This window comes from Cydia splendana, chromosome 24, assembly GCF_910591565.1.
Source record: "Cydia splendana chromosome 24, ilCydSple1.2, whole genome shotgun sequence".
Classification (NCBI taxonomy): domain Eukaryota; kingdom Metazoa; phylum Arthropoda; class Insecta; order Lepidoptera; family Tortricidae; genus Cydia; species Cydia splendana.
This window is the reverse complement of record NC_085983.1, coordinates 8103023-8125690: the sequence shown is the minus strand read 5'-3', so window position 1 is coordinate 8125690 and position 22668 is coordinate 8103023. Positions and strand designations below refer to the sequence as shown.

The 22668-nt window shown below is 39.4% G+C and overlaps 1 protein-coding gene across 1 annotated transcript in view; it reads left to right on the top strand.

Annotated features, from left to right (window-relative positions):
* The window catches only part of LOC134802356 (adenylyltransferase and sulfurtransferase MOCS3), a 30289-nt gene extending 8676 nt beyond the window's left edge, over positions 1 to 21613 (top strand). The window contains exons 5-12 of the mRNA XM_063774977.1: positions 292 to 412; positions 1456 to 1606; positions 3130 to 3216; positions 5013 to 5124; positions 5333 to 5443; positions 7515 to 7621; positions 17046 to 17256; positions 20941 to 21613. Of these exons, the coding sequence (XP_063631047.1) occupies positions 292 to 412; positions 1456 to 1606; positions 3130 to 3216; positions 5013 to 5124; positions 5333 to 5443; positions 7515 to 7621; positions 17046 to 17256; positions 20941 to 21092 (1052 nt within the window). The 3' untranslated portion in view covers positions 21093 to 21613. The remainder of the gene's footprint in view (positions 1 to 291; positions 413 to 1455; positions 1607 to 3129; positions 3217 to 5012; positions 5125 to 5332; positions 5444 to 7514; positions 7622 to 17045; positions 17257 to 20940) is intronic.
* The last annotated feature ends 1055 nt before the right edge of the window (positions 21614 to 22668 follow it).

The following is a 22668-nucleotide window of genomic DNA, read 5'->3' as shown; positions in this document are numbered from 1 at the left end:
CATATGTTATGGATATGGATGTTTTCTATGTATAGGTTTAATGTGTATTATATTTATCGTCATCTGGTACCCACAACACAAGCCTTATTGAGCTTATATATATAGTCCTCCTCATGATTTCGATGACGGTGACCTCAGCAATTACGGATTACGCCTGTTATGAGCCCGAATGTGTCTGCCCAGACCGAACTTGGTCTTAAAGATTCTTGTGGACTGTGGGATTAGGTCGATTTGTGTAAGATCAATAAGATCATCCTATACCTATAATATTTACTGGTTAATTATTTGCAGGTGAAATAGGCCTTGTGGACTACGACACAGTGGATGTGACCAACATACACCGGCAACTTTTACACGGGGAAATAGATCAAGGCACCAGCAAAGTGCAGTCAGCCGCTGCCGCTTTAAGGAGGTAGGTTTATTGTAGTGTGTGCACTACGCCTTACTCACACACGTGCATAGCTTAGTATATAATGGCTTGTACTTGTTACTTAAGACAGAATAAACCTATATTCAGTAGGTACGATCGAGTTCTCCTATAACGCCCTACCTTACATGGCGATCCTGCCAGGGTCGCCATGTGAGGTGGGACGTTGAAATGATACTGCTTGCAAAAATAACTAAGTAGCAGCAGTATATAATGGAGCGGTATACACGTGTGAGGGTAAGGCGTAGCTCACACCACAAAATAATTAATATTAAATAAAATATTTCGTGTACCGAAAAACCACCCAACTATAGTCCAGATGGCGTTAATATTAATATTTAACAAGTTAACACATATCAGTGAAAAAATAAGGAGCAAAGTGAAATGGCGTTCTAACAGTTTTAATCTTCTGTCGAAAGATGGCAGTAAATTTACAATGGCTACATAATTTGCTTTGACAATCCGCCTCTATACACTCTATTCTCTTTGATAAGACTATTCCTTTGTTTCTTTCTGCTTTGTTATGAGTGGGAAATTAGTATGGAGGGGTCAATAGTATAGTAGTCACCCTACTACAACCTCCTAAGTCCCTGCGTACAATTTTTTGTACATATTCCAAAATCTATTTTGAACTTTTATTGTGTAACTAAGGGTTCCAATTTCAAAAACAAAACAATTGTGTCTGGGTCTCAGGAGGATAAATGCAATGCGCCCGCGTCTAGGCCGTTCGGATTACCGGGATCACTGGATTAGCGAGACTGTACTGTATAGGCCCCGTGCATGAACTATAGGGGGCAGCATAGGAGCCGTCAGATTTTTGGCGCGAGGCGTAAATGTGTCGTTTATGCTTCCGATGTAGCCCACAAGATGGCAGAACCTACTATGCACAAGCGTACCGACGAGAACGGTAGATGGTAGCACTTGCTTTGGCAATGTACATGTGCATATATGTTTCCGATTCAGGCCACAAGATGGCAGACCCTCCAACGCGCACGGTCCCTTATGACAAATTTAAATATTTTTTGCAGGATAAACTCTAACGTAACGGTGACCACACACGAGACGCAGTTGTCCTCTACCAACGCGCTGGACATCGTGGGTCGGTACCACATGGTACTGGACTGCTCGGACAATGTACCGACTAGGTACCTTTTGAACGACGCATGCTCTCTTACTAAGGTCAGTAACCATGGACGTATAATATCTAAGGACGAGCTAATGGGGCACTAAAAATGGTACTAATTCAGCGGTGTTACTCACGAATTCCAGCCAATCGTGCAGTTTCCAGCCAATCCGCTAGATATATCAGTCTAACGCAACTAGTTGCGACCAATAGCGCGCGTAATGAACTCGTCAACCAATCGCGTTGTAGGTTTCACACCGCTGTACCGGCCCCTGTCATGCCTCATTATTATTGCCCGTAAAGCCAGTCCCTATATATCTATGTCAATGTCAGTAATCTAATAAAGTAATAAATAAATATTAGGGGACCTCTTACACAGATCAACCTAGCCCCAAACTAAGCAAAGCATGTACTATGGCTGCTAGACGACGATATACATACTTATATACATAGAATACACCCATGACTCAGGAACAAATATTTGTGTTCATCACACAAATAAATGCCCTTACCGGGATTCGAACCCAGGACCATCGGCTTCACAGGCGGGTCACTACCCACTAGGCCAGACCGGTTGTCAAGATTGACCTCTTCCACCTAATTAAAAGTAGCACAGTCGCCATCGGATATATCGGAGCGACCGAGGTGCTCAAAAACATCTGAACACGCACTCTAACGCCTTAACAATAGAGGCGTGTTCAGATATTTGTGAGCGCCTTGGCCACTCCGATATATCTGATGCGACTGTACCAGTGGGGAGACACTCCTCCTTTCGGGCAAACTCGGCTCCGTTCGGCCCAGCATTGCTCCGAGCAGTTATTAGGGTTGGCACCACTTGACGTCCTTTTGCGTGCACGACCACAGATAAGATAATGGCTTGAATTTTGACAACCCTAAATAGCCGAAAGGGATAGTGCGATACTTTAGAAAGGGACAGCATGATTCGTCCTTGAATCGCTGTGAAACTTTGGTTTTGTGGGAAGTGTCCTTTCTGTACGGTATTACTATTATTTTAATCTGTGACTGTACATACTTACTTGAAAGGGCTTGAAAGGGCTTGAAATCATTAGGTAGTTTCTCTATTATCATCAATTGAATTAAAGTAATAAATACTTTTTCATCACACCAGCTCGGAAAGGCTTACTTTTCACTTCAAAAACGGATAGCAAAGTTGCACTTTGCTATCAGTAATTCACATGTGAGGCAAAGTAATCAAATGCAAATTTTGAGTTGATTTCTTATGTTTGCTGGTAGAATTGACTTTAAAGTGATGATTTTGGATGATAAATATTTAATAACATTCATTTAAATTTGATTTGGTTTGATTTTGTTTGATATTTTACATTTAATATTTGCTTCGGGTTGGTGTGGTGAAAAATTTTGTGTTACACTCGGGGGCAAATTTTGTTTAACCCTCGCAATGCTCAAGATTCCATTTTCGCTCCACTCGCTACACTACACTGGTTCAATTTTGGAATCTTTCGCTTGCTCGGGTATCAATATTAGCACGAGCGGTTAAACAACAACTTTGCTCCCTTGTAAAACAAAATAACTATAGCTTTGATTAATTTATTTCCAGTTGCCCCTTATATCCGGAAGTGCCTTAAAAATGGAGGGTCAGCTAACGATGTATGGATATCGAGCGCCGAAGGATCCCAACGAAAAGGTAATATTACAGTGTAAGGATATTTAACGTAACGTCTGGTTTAAAAAAACCGGACAAGTGCGAGTCGGACTCGCCCACCGAGGGTTCCGTACTTTTTAGTATTTGTTGTTATAGCGGCAACAGAAATACATCATCTGTGAAAATTTCAACTGTCTAGCTATCACGGTTCGTGAGATACAGCCTGGTGACAGACGGACGGACGGACGGACGGACGGACAGCGGAGTCTTAGTAATAGGGTCCCGTTTTACCCTTTGGGTACGGAACCCTAAAAACGAATGTTGAATAAAAAAAACGACCAAGTGCGAGTCAGACTCGCGCACGAAGGGTTCCGTACCATTATCTTATCTTATCTTATTGTTTTCGGGGGCCCTTGTGGATACACTTCGACCCATAGGGATCTTTTGTGCAATTACCCCCAGGAGAAGATCCGTCAACTACTCAAGAGCTTTTACCACCATATCCGTACCATTACGCAAAAAACGGCAAAAAAATCACTTTTGTTGTATGGAAGCCCCACTTAAATATTTATTTTATTGTTTTTAGTATTTGTTGTTATAGCGGCAACTGAGATAAGAGATAAGAGATAAGAGATCTTTATTTGCATACCATAGTACAGATGTTATATACATGGACCCTAGAAAGGGTGTAGCAAAAATTTATGGTTCACAATTTCACAGTTTTGGTTATTATTACTACTGACTTATACTTAGGTTTCGATATTATAATACTTATACATTTTCTAAATTGCACTTTTAAGTTGTAACAACTGAAATACATCATGTGTGAAAATTGCAACTGCCTAAGCTATCACGGTTCATGAGATCGGTTCAGCCTGGTGACAGACAGACGGACAGCGAAGTCTTAGTAATAGGCTTCCGTTTTTACCCTTTGAGAACGGAACCCTAATTAAAAAACTCTTAATGTATTTGGATTAGCCTTGTTTCTAACTGTTCCAAATTTCAAATCGATTAGCGTAAGCAGTTCCCAAGATATTTAGCGATGTCACAGACAGACAGACGGAGTTTTCGAACCATTTACAGTGTTCATTTTAACAGGGGTGTATATTTTTCCTCAGTCACCCGTTAACCACGAACGCTGTAAAGGATTCGAAACGTCGTGATATTTTTCAAATTCATTATTCTTCTTCCTCGAGTCATCCCGGCATTTTGCCACGGCTCATGTCGGGGTCCGCTTGACAACTAATCACAAGAATTGACGTAGACACTAGTTTTTACGGAAGCGACTGCCATCTGACCTTCCAACCCAGAGGGGAAACTAGGCCTTATTGGGATTACCACAGTTTCCTCACGATGTTTTTCTTCACCGAAAAGCGACTCGTAAATATCAAATGATATTTCGTACATAAGTTCCGAAAAACTCATTGGTACGAGCCGGGGTTTGAACTCGCGACTTCCGGATTGAACGTCGCACGCTCTTACCGCTAGGCCACCAGCGCTTCCTTTCCATTCCATTTTAAATTTATTATACGCGATATAATCCGTTTACATAATTTTGTTGTAAAAATAAGATATTTGACTACTAGTCAAATCAGTTTCTTTTTTCGAACTGTCAAATCGATTTTGATACTATGGAATTTATATGAAACACTAGCATGTGACGTCACAATCAAATTACCTACTCTTTATAGTCTTATACGGGTTTTAAAATATAAATTGTGTCTAAAAATAACTGCTGTCTACGTTTCTCTATTAATCTTCTCGTGCTTTATTTCATGCATGGTGTAAATTAATTTATTTTAAATACAGTCCCCTATTTTGTATTGTGGTTTTAGCAGGAGGCGTACCAGGGCCCGTGCTATAGATGCCTCTTCCCGTCCCCCCCACCCCCCGAAACGGTCGGCAGTTGCTCTGCCAATGGGGTGGCAGGGCCCGTACCCGGACTAATAGGTGAGCTACATACTGTATCAAGTTTGCAGTAGTGCATAATTATTTTCCATCGTATTTTCACGGAAGCGTACGAACGTGTCTTGCTATTTCAGTCAGTCTCGGTACAAAAAGTACTGAGGTTCTGAAGTAGCCTGACAAATACGAACGTTCTCGAGAAAATACGATGGAAAACGATTGTACACTACATTGTACCATTATTTTGTTTCAGGCGTGCTACAAGCGCTGGAGGCCATTAAGCTTATAGTGGGATATCCTCACAATAAGCTGTTAGTGGAGCGTATGCTTATATTCGATGGCGATGACTGTACCTTCCGAACCGGTAAGTTACTTACTCAAAGGTTAACTGGAAGAGATCCCTATTCTGTGCGGTACTTAGGTATATATTTATGTGTGGTGTACAATTAACAGTTTATAAAATACAATACCCACTAACCAGACTGACAGCGCCTAAGTCAACTATATTTCTACACTTACTTTTTAGGGTTCCGTACCCAAAGGGTAAAACGGGACCCTATTACTAAGACTTCGCTGTCCGTCCGTCCGTCCGTCCGTCCGTCCGTCTGTCACCAGGCTGTATCTCACGAACCGTGATAGCTAGACAGTTGAAATTTTCACAGATGATGTATTTCTGTTGCCGCTATAACAACAAATACTAAAAACAGAATAAAATAAAGATTTAAATGGGGCTCCCATACAACAAACGTGATTTTTGACCAAAGTTAAGCAACGTCGGGAGTGGTCAGTACTTGGATGGGTGACCGTTTTTTTTTTTTGCTTTTTGTTTTTGTTTTTTTTTTTGCATTATGGTACGGAACCCTTCGTGCGCGAGTCCGACTCGCACTTGCCCGGTTTTTTTTAAACTTTCGCGTTTTAACACATATTAACTCACATTTATAGACGGGTCTAACCCGGCGGGTGTGCGTGGATATTGTGAGTGTTGCGTGTCGGACTATCGACAATAATTAACATTATGTGTAGTGGGTGGTTTGAAAGTGTGATGTCTACCCCAAACTTTTCCATACACTTTTTGTCGGGTAGTTGCACTAATCTCTGTTTTGACATTTTGCTGGGACATCAGTTAGCCGCGACCACGACCAGTGAAACCTGTGTCGAAACGTCGGTAAATAAAGTTAATTGAATAAAATTCGCGTTAGACCCGTCTATAAATGTGAGTTACTTTTTCTAAACTGATGTCCAGAAGTAGGGAGATGAAACTCACAGCAGTTGTATTTTTTTTTATTCAGACATTTATGTAAGAATATGACTGAGAAGGTATGGAGCCACGAAAAATAACGCCTATAAGCGATGCTGCCCCCTTCAATTCACGCACGCACGCTATAAAAGTAGCTTACTCGTAAGTTAATTAAAACAAAAGTATGACTACTACTTGTGTATTTTTTACATGCAATTAATGGGGTTGGCAACTGTCAAAGGTTTGCCTAGATGGCGCCATCATAGCTTGCCCCTTTTTCTATGAGATTTGGCTTAAAGAGCTGGCATCCAGGGTATTAAAAAAACAAAAATTTGACACAATTCTAGGGATTGACGGGGCAAGCTATGATGGCGCCATCTGCTAAAAACTTCCACCGGCCAACCCCATTGTTAAAGCCTCCCACCGCGAATAGAAATCAAAGATTTCTGATTCTATTAATTATACTCATGGTCAAATTTATAGGAACGCAAAAAAATGATTTAATTACTGGATTACAGCTCTGCACCTAAAGTAATTTACAAAATTAGTAATAAAACTTCTTTTACAGTACATACGGTTCTATTTTCCCCCACTATAGTTTGTTTTTTTTAGCATTAGAAAAAAGGTAAACAATCTTGATGTGTCTTTTAATTGAAAAACACATTTTAAAAATAAGTTACGGCAAATATGTAACAATTATGAATCTAATACGATCATTTATATTCTTCTGCTTTCATAAGTAATAGTTTTTGATTTTTAAAAAGCGTTTTTCAATTAAAAGACATGTCAAGATCGCTTACCTTCTTGCAAGTTCTTTCTAATGCTAAAAAAAACGAACTATAGTGCGTAAAATAGCACTTTTCGTGCGATGTCAAAAGTTTAAAGGGCCATATGTACTGTAAAACGTTGTACGATACACGTGCGAATAGGTAATTCGCAACTAGTTTCGATTTAAAATATATCGCCACTCGTTTCGAATTTCCTCTTTTCCGCACTCGTGTCGTAAATAACTATTTTGCGTTTAGTGTATTTAATTTGCTAAATTTGTCCATTAGTGTATTTAATTTGATCTTAAAAAGTAACGCGGTAAACTAATGAAATACGTCTGCAACTGTCAGTTTACTCTCTCTGATTTGGATACGGGGTTACAAACCCATGTGGATTATATGACAGATGATTTTCGATTTGATTTGTACAGTGAAACTCCGTCCGCGCAACGCAGAGTGCGCCGCGTGCGCCGCCACCCCGACCATCACTCGGTTGATCGACTACGAGGCCTACTGCAAGGCGAAGGCCTCAGATAAGGTAGTTTATATTAATTACTAGCGACCCGTCCCAATTTCGCTTACAAGGGTGTCATTCTGAATCCCTAACAACGTTTGTCCTAAAGTCACTTGCCCTAACTGGTTTGTCCTAATGGGCACATGCCCTAACGATTAATTGTCATAACGATTATTTTCCATAATGTAAGGTTCTGAAAAATGGTTAGGTTTTAGAACTTGCTGCCACAAAAGTAGGTTAGGTTAGGGTTAGAACTGCGACCCTCGCAAAAAAGAAAATATGCTTAATAACATTAGGATAGGTTAAGTTAGGTTAGGGAAAAGAAAATTAGGGTTTTTAGTGTTAGGACAACTGATCATTATAACAAACAATATTAGGGAATGCAAAGATAGGAGAAAAGACTTTAGGGATTCAGATATAGATCCCGGTTCCAAAAACCTTAACAAATGATATACCTAAAGAATCACTCTATTAATAGGTGTAAACCGCATGAAAATCCGTTAAGTCGTTTTTGAGTCTATCGCGAACATACACACAAACAGACAGACGCGGCGGGGGACTTTGTTTTATAAGGTAAGGTGTTTTGTTTTATTGTCTCGCGGGAGTTTGCAGAATTGGGCAAACGTAAGTTCGTATAGGGACCGTGCGCGTTGGAAGGTCTGCCATCTTGTGGCCTGAATCGTAAACATAGGTGCACGAAGCCTCGCGCCAAAAATCTGACGGCTCCTATGCTGCCCCCTATAGTTCATGCACGGGGTCTATGAATACACTACAATCTTACAATCTACAAGTTTACTTGTAGCATGGTCTAATAAAACACGGTCTTCTATTCCCAGAGTGACACAGGCCTACGTCACAATAACATGGCCGCTATATATAGCGCTATCGCATATTATCATATAGCGCTGTCGCATGATGACGTAGGCTTGTGTCAGTTAGGTGACCTAGAAAAGACGGGAATAGAGTACCAGGCGGAGTATATTATTATACCATGACTTGTAGAAGCTATGTAAAAAAAAACTTTAACCTCTCGTGTGTCCCGATTATTTTTTAGGGTTCCGTACCCAAAGGGTAAACGGGACCCTATTACTAACACTCCACTGTCCGCCTGTCTGTCTGTCACCAGGCTGTCTCTCATGAACCGTGATAGTTAGACAGTTGAAATTTTCACAGATGATGTATTTCTGTTGCCGCTATAACATCAAATCCTAAAAAGTACGGAATCCTCGGTGGGCGAGTCCGACTCGCACTTGTCCCGTTTTTTTTTAATAATTTCCTCGTGCGCGCAATCACGTTCCGGCTACGAGCGCTTTATAGAGTAAGAGAATTTATTTTGAGAATATTTAAAAAAGATAATAGCGTTAGACCAACATAAGTCTGCAAAGATTTTGATAGCACGCAGTGCAAGTGTTATTTATACGTCATAATTTCATAGAAGCTTGACGGTTAAAATAACACTTGCACTGCGTGCTATCAAAGTCGTTGCAGACTTTTCTTGGTCTAATCCTTTTTTAAGGTTCCGTACCCAAAGGGTAAAAATCGGAACCCTATTACTAAGGCTCCGCTGTCCGTCTATCCGTCCGTCCGTATGTCTGTCACCAGCTGTATCTCATGAACCGTTATAGATAAGTAGACAGTTGAAATTTTCACAGATGCTGTATTTCTGTTGCCGCTATAACAACAAATACTAAAAACAAAAAAAAAATTAAGTGGGGCTCCCATACAACAAACGTAATTTGCCGTTTTTTGCGTAATGGTACGGAACTCTTCGTGCGCGAGTCCGACTCGCACTTGGCCGGTTTTATTTACATAGAAGGTCTTCATCAACAGTTAACATATTTTATTATAGAATATTTCGGTTAACTCGCAGCATAATGTGCCATTTTAACTTTAAAATCTTTTACAATTCGGCAGTTTTTAAGTTAAAATGGCACATCATATTAAAACCAAAATATTAATTTTACCATGTAAATATATTAATTTAGTGTGTGTGTGTGTGCAAAGCAGATGTTCAAAATCGCGAATGTCAAAGGTAAGTTTTTATATTAAAATGAAATAATTTTATAGTTTTTCGTCCTATCACATTCGCGGTATTGAATTTCCTGTTTCTATATAGTCGTGTACATTAACATAATTATTTTCCATCGCATTTCACGGAAACTTACGAATGTGTCTTGCTATTTCAGTCAGTCTCTGTACAAAAAGTACTGAGGTTGACTGAAGTAGCATTACAAATACGAACGTTTCCGAGAAAATACGAAGGAAAACAATTATGAACTACATCTGTATTATCAAAGACGTTCCTTTATTCCCCTAGTGTTTTTGTTGTTCTTTATATATTCCGTGACCCAAGAGACAATGTTGATACATGGAACACAGTTTAGCAATTCAGGTGCTTTTTTTTATGAACAAGGGTATATTCTATGTTTTGGTTGTTTTCTAATATATCTAATATTAATAATATTTCTAATATTATGCTACTAAAATCATAATTATAATTATTTTTGTTTGTTTTTTTTTTTTCAATTATCTACATACTCGTATGTGACCCAGGGGACATCATTATTGCAAGTTAAAAAGTTAATAATATTTTTCTACTACTGTGACGTAATTTATTCAATGTTTTCTTTTTTTTAGAAAAAAGCCGACGCCAAAATCAAATCGCAACGTAGAAAAGAAGAGAAAGAAAAACGCATGTCCGGCCAAAGCTACTTTGGCTTCCGGAGAGACAGGGACAGAGCGAAATGGGTCCAGGACGTGTTAAAGCAGGAGAGAAAGATGGGTCCGTCCTGCTCGTCGCCTTTCTGTAAGAAAGGGACGGCGAGGAAATGCCCTAGCTTTAGCGAGGATGTTAGGATGAAGATATTTGATTATTTTTGGAACGAGTTGGATTGGGCGGGGAAGAAGAATTTTGTACGGTTAGTACGGAATACCACCCATACCACCTGTCCTATTTCTTTGTCCAATGTGCATTGCGTCTCGGTCCCTCATTAAGCAAAATGTGAGACGCAAATACACATTGGACCAAGATATTGTACAGATGGAATACCACCCTACCTTAACACATTCAGGGCCAAGAACCCGACTGTCAGATACACTGTTCGTAGCGACTACGCGCTCCATACGGCAAAAACGTGGCTACGTGCTACGAGCGTAACCCGTAGCACTTAATGGCAATGAATGTGTTAATATATGTATAGGTATTATGATTAAGTATTTATAATGTAATTACATTATTTAAAAGGGAGCATACGTACACTGTAGGAGAGAGTTGGTAGGCAACGCACATATGACGCCTTAGAGGCCACTAGCGACTTGGCATTAAAGTAAGGACACTAAACACATTACATTAGTACATTAACCCGCGTGTTCCTATCTCTATCGCACGCGCGTAGTTATATTGCCGGCCGCCCATAATGGCGGCGGTCAAGGACACTGCTGTGCGAGCGGGACAGAAATATAATTATGCGCGTGCGACAGAGATAGAAAATCGAAGGCGTCATTACCTATTATATGAGGCCTTTCTATTTGATTCATAATCATCATCATCATAACAGCCAGAGGACGTCCTGTTGCTGACGACTGCTGGACATAGGCCTCCCCCAAAGAGTGCCACAATGACCGGTCTTGCGCCACCCGCATCCAGCGGACTCCCACGACCTTTACCAGGTCGTCAGTCCACCTTGTGGGGGGGGGGGGTATTTGATTAATTAATTCAAAATATATGTATTTTTTATCAACGTTATTGTATTTCGCATAATAGAATTAAATCTATTCCAGATCTCTAGTGGACAATATACCCGCAAAACGAAGAAGACTGAAACACAAAGGCGAAATATCGAGAAAAGGCGACTCCAAGTTATACCACCTTGTATACAACGAGCAAAAACTGCCCGTCTGCCGAACCACCTTTCTCAACACTCTAGGAATCAAAGAAGCTATGGTCAGATGCTGGCTCGTCAAAGAAGATAGACCTAAAGAACCCAAAAAGCCTCTAAAAGCTTTAAACGTAGAAACATACATAGATAGTTTACCTAAAGTCGAAATTAAATGTCCATATTGCAAATCTACACCTATGTACAGTGATTTGTTATACGTAGATCTAAGTAGCGTTAAAAATCAGTACCAATTATATAATCATTATGTAAAAGATATGAAATTAAAAGGTTTGGTGCCGGCGTCTAGAAAGACGTTTTCTAAAGTGTTTTTGGCAAAAAATTTGAAGATTTTTAAGCCCAAAAATGAGAGTGACGTGTGTGATATAGTGAGTCAGCATAATGTGATGAACAGTAGTTATCAGTTGGACAATTTGAATTTGGATTTGGGGCAGAGTGTTATTAATATTAATTATACTACGCAATGGTGAAGCAAAATGTGACGCCCCACGTGTAAAGGTACCTTATGGCGGTTGGCGCTTACGCTATTATTATCGCCGCTCCAATACAATTGCGGTGCTATATGCGACGTAAGCGCCAGCCGCCATAAGGTACCTTTTTCCCGTAGAACGTCACAAATAGTAGTTTAAGTGATTGCTACATAATGCCTTCTTTATTTATATTTATTTAAATACCGTATTACTGTAGTCTCCCGGGTCACGCGACAACACCGTTGTCTCCTGGGTCACGGGACAACAACAACTCAAAATATTTTTGACACTTGTTGATCAATTTAAATATCGTATTGTATTTAATTGTATATAAACTATAAATGACTGATTATATGTAGTTTTCTTTTAAATTATTGAGAATGTTAAAAATCATTGAGGTCACCACTCACCACTCGTTCCTTGCCCAAGGGCCTGCATAGGGATCCAAAGGGAAACACAACCAGCCTTATGGGAACCCTTCCGCAGGGATCGGACCTCGGTGATCTAGCCTAATAAACCTATGAACTGAAATAAATGGCATATAAGAAACTATATCGTAATCCCGTATTATAGGGTATTTGACTGTATTTAAAATAAATTATTTAACACCATGCAAGAAATAAAGCACCAGAAGATTAATAGAGACAGAAGTTATTTTTAGACACAATTTTTATTTTAAAACCCGTATAAAACTATAAAGAGTAAAGGTAATTTGATTGTGACGTCACATGCTAGTGTTTCATATAAATTCCATAGTAGCAAAATCGTTTCGACAGTTCGAAAAAAAAAACCGGGCAAGTGCGAGTCGGACTCGCGCACGAAGGGTTCCGTACCATAATGCAAAAAAAAAAAAAACAAAAAAAAGCAAAAAAAAAAACGGTCACCCATCCAAGTACTGACCACTCCCGACGTTGCTTAACTTTGGTCAAAAATCACGTTTGTTGTATGGGAGCCCCATTTAAATCTTTATTTTATTTTGTTTTTAGTATTTGTTGTTATAGCGGCAACAGAAATACATCATCTGTGAAAATTTCAACTGTCTAGCTATCACGGTTCGTGAGATACAGCCTGGTGACAGACGGACGGACGGACGGACGGACAGCGAAGTCTTAGTAATAGGGTCCCGTTTTACCCTTTGGGTACGGAACCCTAAAAAGAAACTGATTTGACGACCCTATTCGTAAAATCGCAAAATCGTTTTGACAGTTCGAAAAAAGAAACTGATTTGACCCTATTCGTATAGAAGGACCCGATTTTTGAATTTCGAATGCTCGATTTCGTGCAAAACTCGCTAATTACCACCACAAGTTCATAGCCATAGTGAAACATATTGGTACGAAAATAAGGTCGATTTTTGTTTAAGTAATTATATTTTAGTAATTAGTGAGTTTTGGTTGTCACCTGACGATATCTCCAATACTAGACATTTAAATTTTACTAATATAACTGGACAGACAGTATTGGAGAGAGTTGGAAGAGGCCTATGCCGACATAGGGTATTTTCCTACTAGTCAAATCAGTTACTTTTTAAGAACTGTCAAAACGATTTTCTAATATGGAATTTATATGAAACATTACATCGTGACGTCACGGTCAACTCACCTACTTTTTATATTTCTATCCGATTTATTAAATAGAACTTGTGTTTAAAAATAACTCCTATCTGTGTTTTTCTTATAATTATCTGATGCTTTATTTCATGCATGGTGTAAAATAATTTATTTTAAATACAGTATAATACCCTATTGCCGACAGACACACCACACTAAGATACATTCTATAATATAAACAACGTACATCTCACAAACTAAATATCTAATCTGTATTTACAAGTGTCTCTTATATGGATTAAAGGCTTATTTCATTTAATTTAATATAATTGGAAACGAGTAGTCAATTTCTGGTGTTCGAATTTCAAAAATAGCATTTCGCCGTTTTCCACAGATTTTCGAGTGTCGAAATAGAGCGCTCGGAATTCAAAAACCGGCCTTCTGCTCGCTCTTAGAGAATACTAGCGGCCCGTCCCGGCTTCGCACGGGTTGACAAATTATACACCTAAACCTTCCTCAAGAATCACTCTATTGATAGGTGAAAACCGCATGAAAATCCGTTCAGTACTTTTTGAGTTTCTCGCGGACAAACATACAAATGCAAATAGACAGACGCGGCGGGGGACTTTGTTTTATAACGTGTAGTGATGGCATAAGTACCTATACCAGGCGTGGCTCACTCCGCGATTTCGTAGCTTTGCTACAGGTAGCTAAAAGTACATCCGTTCCACACCAATTCTGGTGACGCCCGTGGCGCTGTCGCCACCTAGCGGCCATATCTGTCCTGATCGTAACAGACGCGTTTTGTTGGAGAGAGTCTTCTGTACCTATAGTACTATTATTTATTCTGTGCCTATACGAAAGAGAAAATGTAATCTGTTTTACGCGTTCCGACCGAAATTGATAAATCAGACTCTGATTGATGAGAGGTTTATCAGACGTTCCACTGAGTCCAATTTATGTCAGTTGATCGATTATGCGACGACGTAATGAATTGAATGGATAATGGCTGTCAGGTATAGATGTTATTTTTATTTATACCGACTAAGGTAGGTGAGGCATATAAGCTTTAGGTATTTTTTAGAGTACCGTACCAAAAGGGTAAAAACGGGACCCTATTAGGTACTAAGACTCCGCTGTCCGTCTGTCTGTCTGTCACCAGGCTGTAACTCATGAGCCGTGATAGCTAGACAGTTGAAATTTTAACAGATAATGTATTTCTGTCGCTATAACAAAAAATACTAAAAACAAAACAAAATAAATATTTAAGTGGGGCTCCCATACAACAAACGTGATTTTTTTGCCGTTTTTTGCGTAATGGTACGGAACCCTTCGTGCGCGAGTCCGACTCGCAGTTGGCCGGTTTTTTATACATATCAGGGGACATCTTACACAGATCAACCTAGCCCCAAACTAAGCAAAGCTTGTATTATGGTTGCTAGGCGACGATATACATATATATAGATACATAGAAAACACCCATGACTCAGGAACAAATATTTGTATTCATCACACAAATAAATGCCCTTACCGGGATTCGAACCCAGGACCATCGACTTCACCGGCAGGGTTACTACCCACTAGGCCAGACCGGTCGTCAAAATAAGATACGACCGGTCATTTAAATGAAATATTATTTTAAATAATCAGGATATTCGAATTTAAACTATCGTTAAACTCGGTTAAACATACACCTACTGACCTGTATAGATATGATGGTCGTTCTTGTCTACGTGACAGCGTGATAAAACGGTGTCCGTCACTTTCTATCCCACGGTGTTAAAAAGTGACAGTTATTTTATCACGTGGATAAAGATGGATAAAGCTATCCATAATACGCCGGCAGAACATGACAATTTTTTTTAAATTTCCGCACTCTTAAAAACTACAAGTCTTGTAAGTACATTAAAATACAAGTGTGAATGAAAAATAGGAAATTGGCAAAGAGTGGCGATACATTTAAACACGACCGAAGGGAGTGTTTTATATCGGCACGAGTTGCGAAATTATTATTATTTATTAGTAGCGCCATATACAGGGTGTCCCTAGCCATTGGACAAAGCCGAAATGTACATATGCATTAGGGTATTTAGAACCAGTATACAAAGTATCATAACAATCGGTGTAGCGGTTACGAAGAAATTAACAAATTACGATTTTTTTACTTTGGAGCAAGGACCATAACCAAAGTCCATGCTTTGGAGCAACCTGTATGTGTTAGTAGCTCCTGAGGTAATAAATAGTATGAAACGTTCTTCGACCGTTTTGATTATCTTTTTTATTTATGACACTAATAAGATTCTGACTTTTGACAAATGTCATCATTGCCGCACATTTTCAAAGAAATTGTCAAAAGCACTGCCAATGATTATGATGATGATGCAACTGCCTTTTTGTTGTTGATTATTGGAAATAACTTTTGTTTGATAATTTATTTTTTTATCTTTTGTTGTACCGTAAAACGGGGTCAACAGAAATCGCGGGGTGAATAGAGAAATTTTGAACTTTTTCTTTCAAGTTGTTATTTTAAAAATGTACATCTCATTAATTAGATTTTTTGGAATGCGTATATAGTAGACTATTTATTCTCTACATTGATACCAAAAGAACTTAATCAAACTGCCTAAAAGTTAGATTTTTTTTACTCTAAAGTAAGGTCTCGCCGAGGTAAGAAATATAGCCTGTCTGAATTTTGTTCTAGCGGTAAATGTTTTGACATTAACTAAGTAAAAGTTAGCTAACCTGATAATATAGTATCTGTAGTACCTAAATAATAAATAATATCAGTAATTTTCTCTATAATGAAGCATTTTTTTGCAAAAAACTAATAACAAGCAATTTTACGTGATAAAGGGGTCAGTGGACACGCATATGGGGTGAATAGTTACGCCATAGGGGGTGATTAGATACAACAAAGGGGTGTAAAGATACGCCTTGGGGGTTAAAAGACGCGAAAAAATAACGGTCACCCATCCAAGTACTGACCACTCCCGACGTTGCTTAACTTTGGTCAAAAATCACGTTTGTTGTATGGGAGCCCCATTTAAATCTTTATTTTATTCTGTTTTTAGTATTTGTTGTTATAGCGGCAACAGAAATACATCATCTGTGAAAATTTCAACTGTCTAGCTATCACGGTTCGTGAGATACAGCCTGGTGACAGACGGACGGACGGACGGACGGACGGACGGACAGCGAAGTCTTAGTAATAGGGTCCCGTTTTACCCTTTGGGTACGGAACCCTAAAAAACAAGGTCGCAATAGCGCGCGTTTGTTAGTTCAAGTTACGAGCTAACAAACGCACACTGTTGCGAGCTCGCTAACAGTCATTAGATTCCAAAAAATCGACAATGTCACAACTCTCCTCTGTCAAAACTCACCTCGGTCTCCCCTACCATTTGCCAATGGTCACCCTGTATACTGTATAAGTACTAGTTTGTAATGAATAAAATTTCTTATATATGTACGAAATAATTTAAATCAATGCAAATTTTAGTTTGGTTAGCAATTACCCTTTCTCTTTTCTTCCCAGGACCTTGACCTAAAGATCCTGCCTCCCTCGCACCGTATCTCCGCGAGCGAGCTGCCCTGTCTTCTATCTTGCTCGCTCCTGGTCGACGTGCGAAGTACTTCGGAGTTCACAATGTGCCATATAGATGGCGCTGTGAATTATCCTATAGATTCCCTTAGAGGGAACGTATTGGACAAGTTACTGGAGGAAATACGGCAGAGAGATGGTCAAGGTAAGCCTATCTATACTATTATCAAAGATAAATATAAGATAAATAAAATCTTAGGAAAAAACTTGCCTCGGAAATCAAGAAAAAGTCATTCTCGAATAGATGGCTCCACACCTTTGGCATATACTCGGCTAGGGCGGCGGCTTTGATATTCAACAAATTTAACACATATCAGTGAAAGATCATGGGTCAAAGTCATATGGCGTTCTAAAAAATCGGTCCAACAGCTGACGGGGGGCTCCGTAACAATCCCAAAGTTACTTATACTCTTGAAAACACAAGCAGGGGGGTGTCACTACGCAGTTTAGGTACATTTGTCCGGCGCGCCGCCCGGAGCGGCAGGCGTATGGCAGTGGGCTGCCGATCGACCGCACGATAGTCGTGTCACGTGGCGCTCGCGCAAAGAAGATTCACGGTTCATGCGCGGTTATAAGTTTCAATTTTGTTGCAGGCGGCGAGTATAGGTATAATTTTATACCTAAATCTGACTTTTGTGAAGGCGTGAATTTTCTGTACGGTACTACTATTAGTTATTTTGTGACACAAGCATGTTATCAGTAGCACATGCGGCAAATTAAAATTGATTGATTGATAGTATTTTTTAATTTCACGCATCTGTACTGGAAAATTCGTTTGGCAAACTATAGTCGTAGTTTATCTATCAGTTCGCAGGCCTTTGCGTCTATTGCAGAGGATTTATCCATTGCTGTTTAGACAACGGGTTTATTGACTGTGGAGGCAGATGCGGGAGCGGCACGACCTCATAAAAAAAAAAAAAAAAGCCTTTATTATTTCTTGCATGAAAAAAAAACAAAATAAAATCAAACAATAGTGTATAGGTTATTTAGTTTATCAGTAACTTATTATATAACATTTTGGAAACATCTTAATTTCTAGTATGTTAGTAATTTAGTATTTATATTTAGGTAGGTATGATTAATTGTTGTTTCTGCTAGAACCCCAGTTTGGGTGAAGGCCTCCTCCAAAGATGCCTATTTAATTCGGTCTTGCGCTTATGAGATTCTTGTATTCTTCTGTTGACTTTCCTACTCTTCGCACTTCCGATATACCTGTTATGTTGTACTTGATTATACTGTTATGTACTGTTGTTGTACTGTTATGTTGTTGTTGAATTTAGCTTTTAAGTACTAACATTATTTTTAAGTATGTACTAACAAAAATAAGATCATTGTTATCTTTATGAAATAAATAAATTGAAATTGAAATTGATTTCTTTTCTTGATTCTTCTATTTCTATTAATCAATCATATACTTAACGAAAGTGTTCTGACTTTGTATGTTGCAATCTGTCTTCGGTGTGTGTTCCTTTGTTCTTTGGAGGGTTTTGGTCATAATCTTCCCCGGTGACCAGCCGTGTTGGAAGATGTATTTTGTTTTTTCTAGTCTTGATTTTTGTCAAGTAATTTCTGTGTAGAGGAGGGGTAGGGTACTAATTCTATAAGTTCGTGTCTTCTTTTTCTTTGTTGTTTGGATTTTTATTAACTAAATAATTTAATATTCCTGGTTTTAGAACTGTCTCCGATACACTTTGTGGTCTTTGTAATGGTGAATGCATAGGTTGGGTTTTATTTTTCTTTGAAACCTGTGTTCTATAGTCATTCTGGCGTTGATTGTTCTCTGGTGATATTTGGAGGTTCCTTTTTTTGTTGGATGTTGTGTCTATTGATTTTCCAACGATTACTAATTTGTCATACTTGATGAAGGCTTTATTCCCGTTCGCGTTTTCCATTTTTAGTTGAGTTTGTAATTCTCTCCTTTTTTCTAAGATGTTTGGTGGGAAGTCCTCAGTGATGTAATATCCAGTATTGTTGAGCATTTTCTTGTTTTTCAAAATATTGATTTTTGTACCAAGGGTTGAGAATGTTACCCCTATGGGGCGGGGTCTGTCCTTTTTTACGCCTAATCTTCTAAATGCCTGAATGTCCCTGCGGTCCAGTTCAATTTTGAAGTGTTCTTCGATAAATGATATGATGGCGTTCTCCTGTTCAGAATATGGTAAATTGTTTTCTTCAATTCCGAAAAATATTAGGTTTCTTTGCCTCGCCTGTTTTTCTAAAATACATATATAGCCTTTTTTCTTGTGTGTCCACTTTCTCCTTAAGAATATCGTACTTTTCTTCCCATTTTACGAATTTTTCATCAATGATTGTATTGATATTTTGGGTCACTTGTTCAGTAACGTTTTTTCCGCTCTCCCGAATCGTTGTTTTTTGTTCGTTTAGCTCTTACTCATACTCATACTCATTTATTCGTAAAGCCAATTTACATGTCAAATAAAAATTAGATTTACATTTATAGTTGAGATCAAAATTAAAATTAAATATACAATTATGATTGAAAATTAAAACAAAAGCTTATTCGCAAGTCGAATTAAAATTACCTCGCACATTTTTATTTATTTATTTATTTATTACTATTCGGAGATCCAACAGCTGTTAACATGTTAATAGGTTTTATTTTTGGCAGAGAAAGCTCATGCCACCTGAGGTTCCAGTCCCGGTTTGCTTTCTGCGACACCTTCTGCTATCTTAAGCAGGGCTCTCCAAACCCCGGCCCGCGAAGCGTTCCAATCCGGCCCGCCGACAGCGTTCCAATCCGGCCCGCGGGAGCCCCCAGGCGTTGAGCCCTAACAGCAGCAACCAGGTGGCCCGTGCGAAAATTCTGAGGCGCAATATGGCCCTCAAGTAAAAAAGTTTGGAGACCCCTGATCTAAAGCATTAAACTAAACTAGGCTTGGTCGCATAGCTTTCTCCCCTCCACAACACGCTTGAGCCATCCATCACGGTCTTCAGCTAAGTTTCCCCAGGCAATATATCTATAAATAAAAAATAAATGTTTGGGGTTAATCTTACACAGCCTAGCCCCACACTAAGCAAAGCTAATACTATATAAAGTATAATACTAGGCGATGATATAGGTACATACTTAGATACATAGATAACATCCATAACTCAGGAACATATATTCGTGGTAAACACACAAATAAATGCCCTTACCAGGATATGAAGATATGAACCCGGGAACTCCTGCTTCGTAGGCAGGGTCACTACCGACTAGGCTAGAAGACAAGGTTAGGTGGTCGTAATCTGTCAGTTATTTTAAGATAATGACCCGTATTTTTCTGTAATTTAAAAGACGATTCGAGTACAATTGTGACGACCGGTCTGGCCTAGTGGGTAGTGACCCCTGCCTGTGAAGCCATTTATATATGTGATGAACACAAATATTTGTTCCTGAGTCATGGCTGTTTCCTGGGTATATAAGTAGGTATGTATGTATATCGTCGCCTAGCACCCATAGTACAAGCTTTGCTTAGTGCTTAGGGCTAGGTTTGTCTGTGTAAGAGGTCCCCTAATAAACATAAAAATAAATAAATAAATATTATAGGACATTCTTTACACAGATTAACCAAGTCCCACAGTAAGCTCAAGAAGGCTTGTGTTGTGGGTACTCAGACAACGATATATATAATATATAAATACTTAAATACATAGAAAACAACTCACAAACATGACTCAGGAACAAATATCTGTGTCATCACACAAATAAATGCCCTTACTGGGATTCGAACCCAGGACCATCAGCTTCACAGGCAGGGTCACTACCCACTAGGCCAGACCGGTCGTCGAAAACGGTCCTAATATTTATTTATTTAATTATTTCCAGTGACATTCATCTGCCGTCGCGGGAACGACTCGCAGATAGCAGCCAAGCTGGTCCTGGACGCTCTGCCGGACGACGCTGGACGCATCCGCGACGTCATCGGCGGTCTGCACGCGTGGGCTAAACACGTCGATCACGACTTCCCTGTTTATTAACCTTTTCGACGCCGTGTCAAACACAAAAGCTGTCACTCGGACGCCACGTCACCGAAGTGTCAAAACTGAAATTGAACTTTATGCATATGCACGTAGGTCTATGTTGCTCTGTGGTCTGTGACCGATTAATCCGTCTTTGGCGTTGGACCTGCGGTGCGGATATATCGGTCATTGGTGTCCAAAAGGTTAACTCTTTCAATTCCACCCCCCTTTGCACTCTCTTCAGGGATGATTTCCGACATAAAACCTATCCTATGTCTTCCCTGGGACTTAAACTATCTTTATACCAAATTTCAACTAAATCGGTTCAGCGGCTTAAGCGTGAAGAGGTAACAGACAGACATACTTTCGCCTTTATAATATTAGTATGGATCTACATCTACTACATTGTAACTGGTGTGAGTGAGATAGATAACGTTTTTCGGTTTTGGCGGTAGACCATCAGGGGCGAAAACTATTTGTCTTACCGTGAGGTGACAACCAGAACTCACTAATGGAGTTGGCCGGTTAATTTGTGGTAGTAATTACTGAGGTTTAGTTGTCCCCTGAGGGCCTATCGCGAACCACGTTCTACGTGTTGCCTCTCTGTCGTACTTGTAAATTCGTACGTAAGTGTGACAGAGAGGCAACACGTCGAACGTGGTTTGCGGTAGGCCTCTAACGATATATAAGTGATGCCGATTTTCAACGTTGTTCATTATAAGAATACCATTATTATAAGATATTACATTATGTACCGATATTCATATTTATACAGGGCGATCAACCCAAATGGGTCAGTATGATGTAACATATGGAGAAGTCAGAAACTAATATGAGAGGTAGCCAAATCTGTTCTTAGGAACCATGGCGTAAACATTAGACTGAAATGCCCACAATTTAAATAACTTGCAAAATGTTATCATTGATATGAATAGGTCATCATTATGAATCTTCGAGCAACACGGAAGGGAGGCGGCATTCGCACTATTTCCCCTCTGCCGAGGTACAAGATTAGCGCGTCAATCTAATCTAGCGCGGGTAATAAAACTAGTTGCACTTGGATTTTTCACTAGACCGAGTCCAGACGCGCGCGTGAACACTGCTGCACAAAAATGCCTGTTTGCTCCGTTTTTTGTTATAAAAAGAGGTCGGGGACATCAAATTTACAAAAAGAAAGTGTTACATTTCACATGTAATATTTTTTTTTACATATCATACGTTTAATTACATTCAAACACAATGATTATATTTTAGTCTCATGTTGGATTTATCGATTTTGCTCGCTCAGTACAAATTGCGGATCGGTCGAGCGACAAATCCGACTTCTCATCTCTCAGAATACAATAACATACTTCAACGAAAATGTGTTAGTGTGCGTGTTGTGACACTTGTCACTCGTCCGTACACAAAAAGAGATCGAGGTTTGCAAGATTTGTCTTTGACGTGTGTCATTTTCTATGTATTTGTGCCGTCATTACAGATTGGATTTTGTATGTAAGTGTGTGAGAAGTGCGACTGTGTGCACCTTTCCCCCCGCGAAAAATGGCAGAAAGATTTGTACGGTGAGATATCGCTTGGGCCCCTCCCTTCCGAT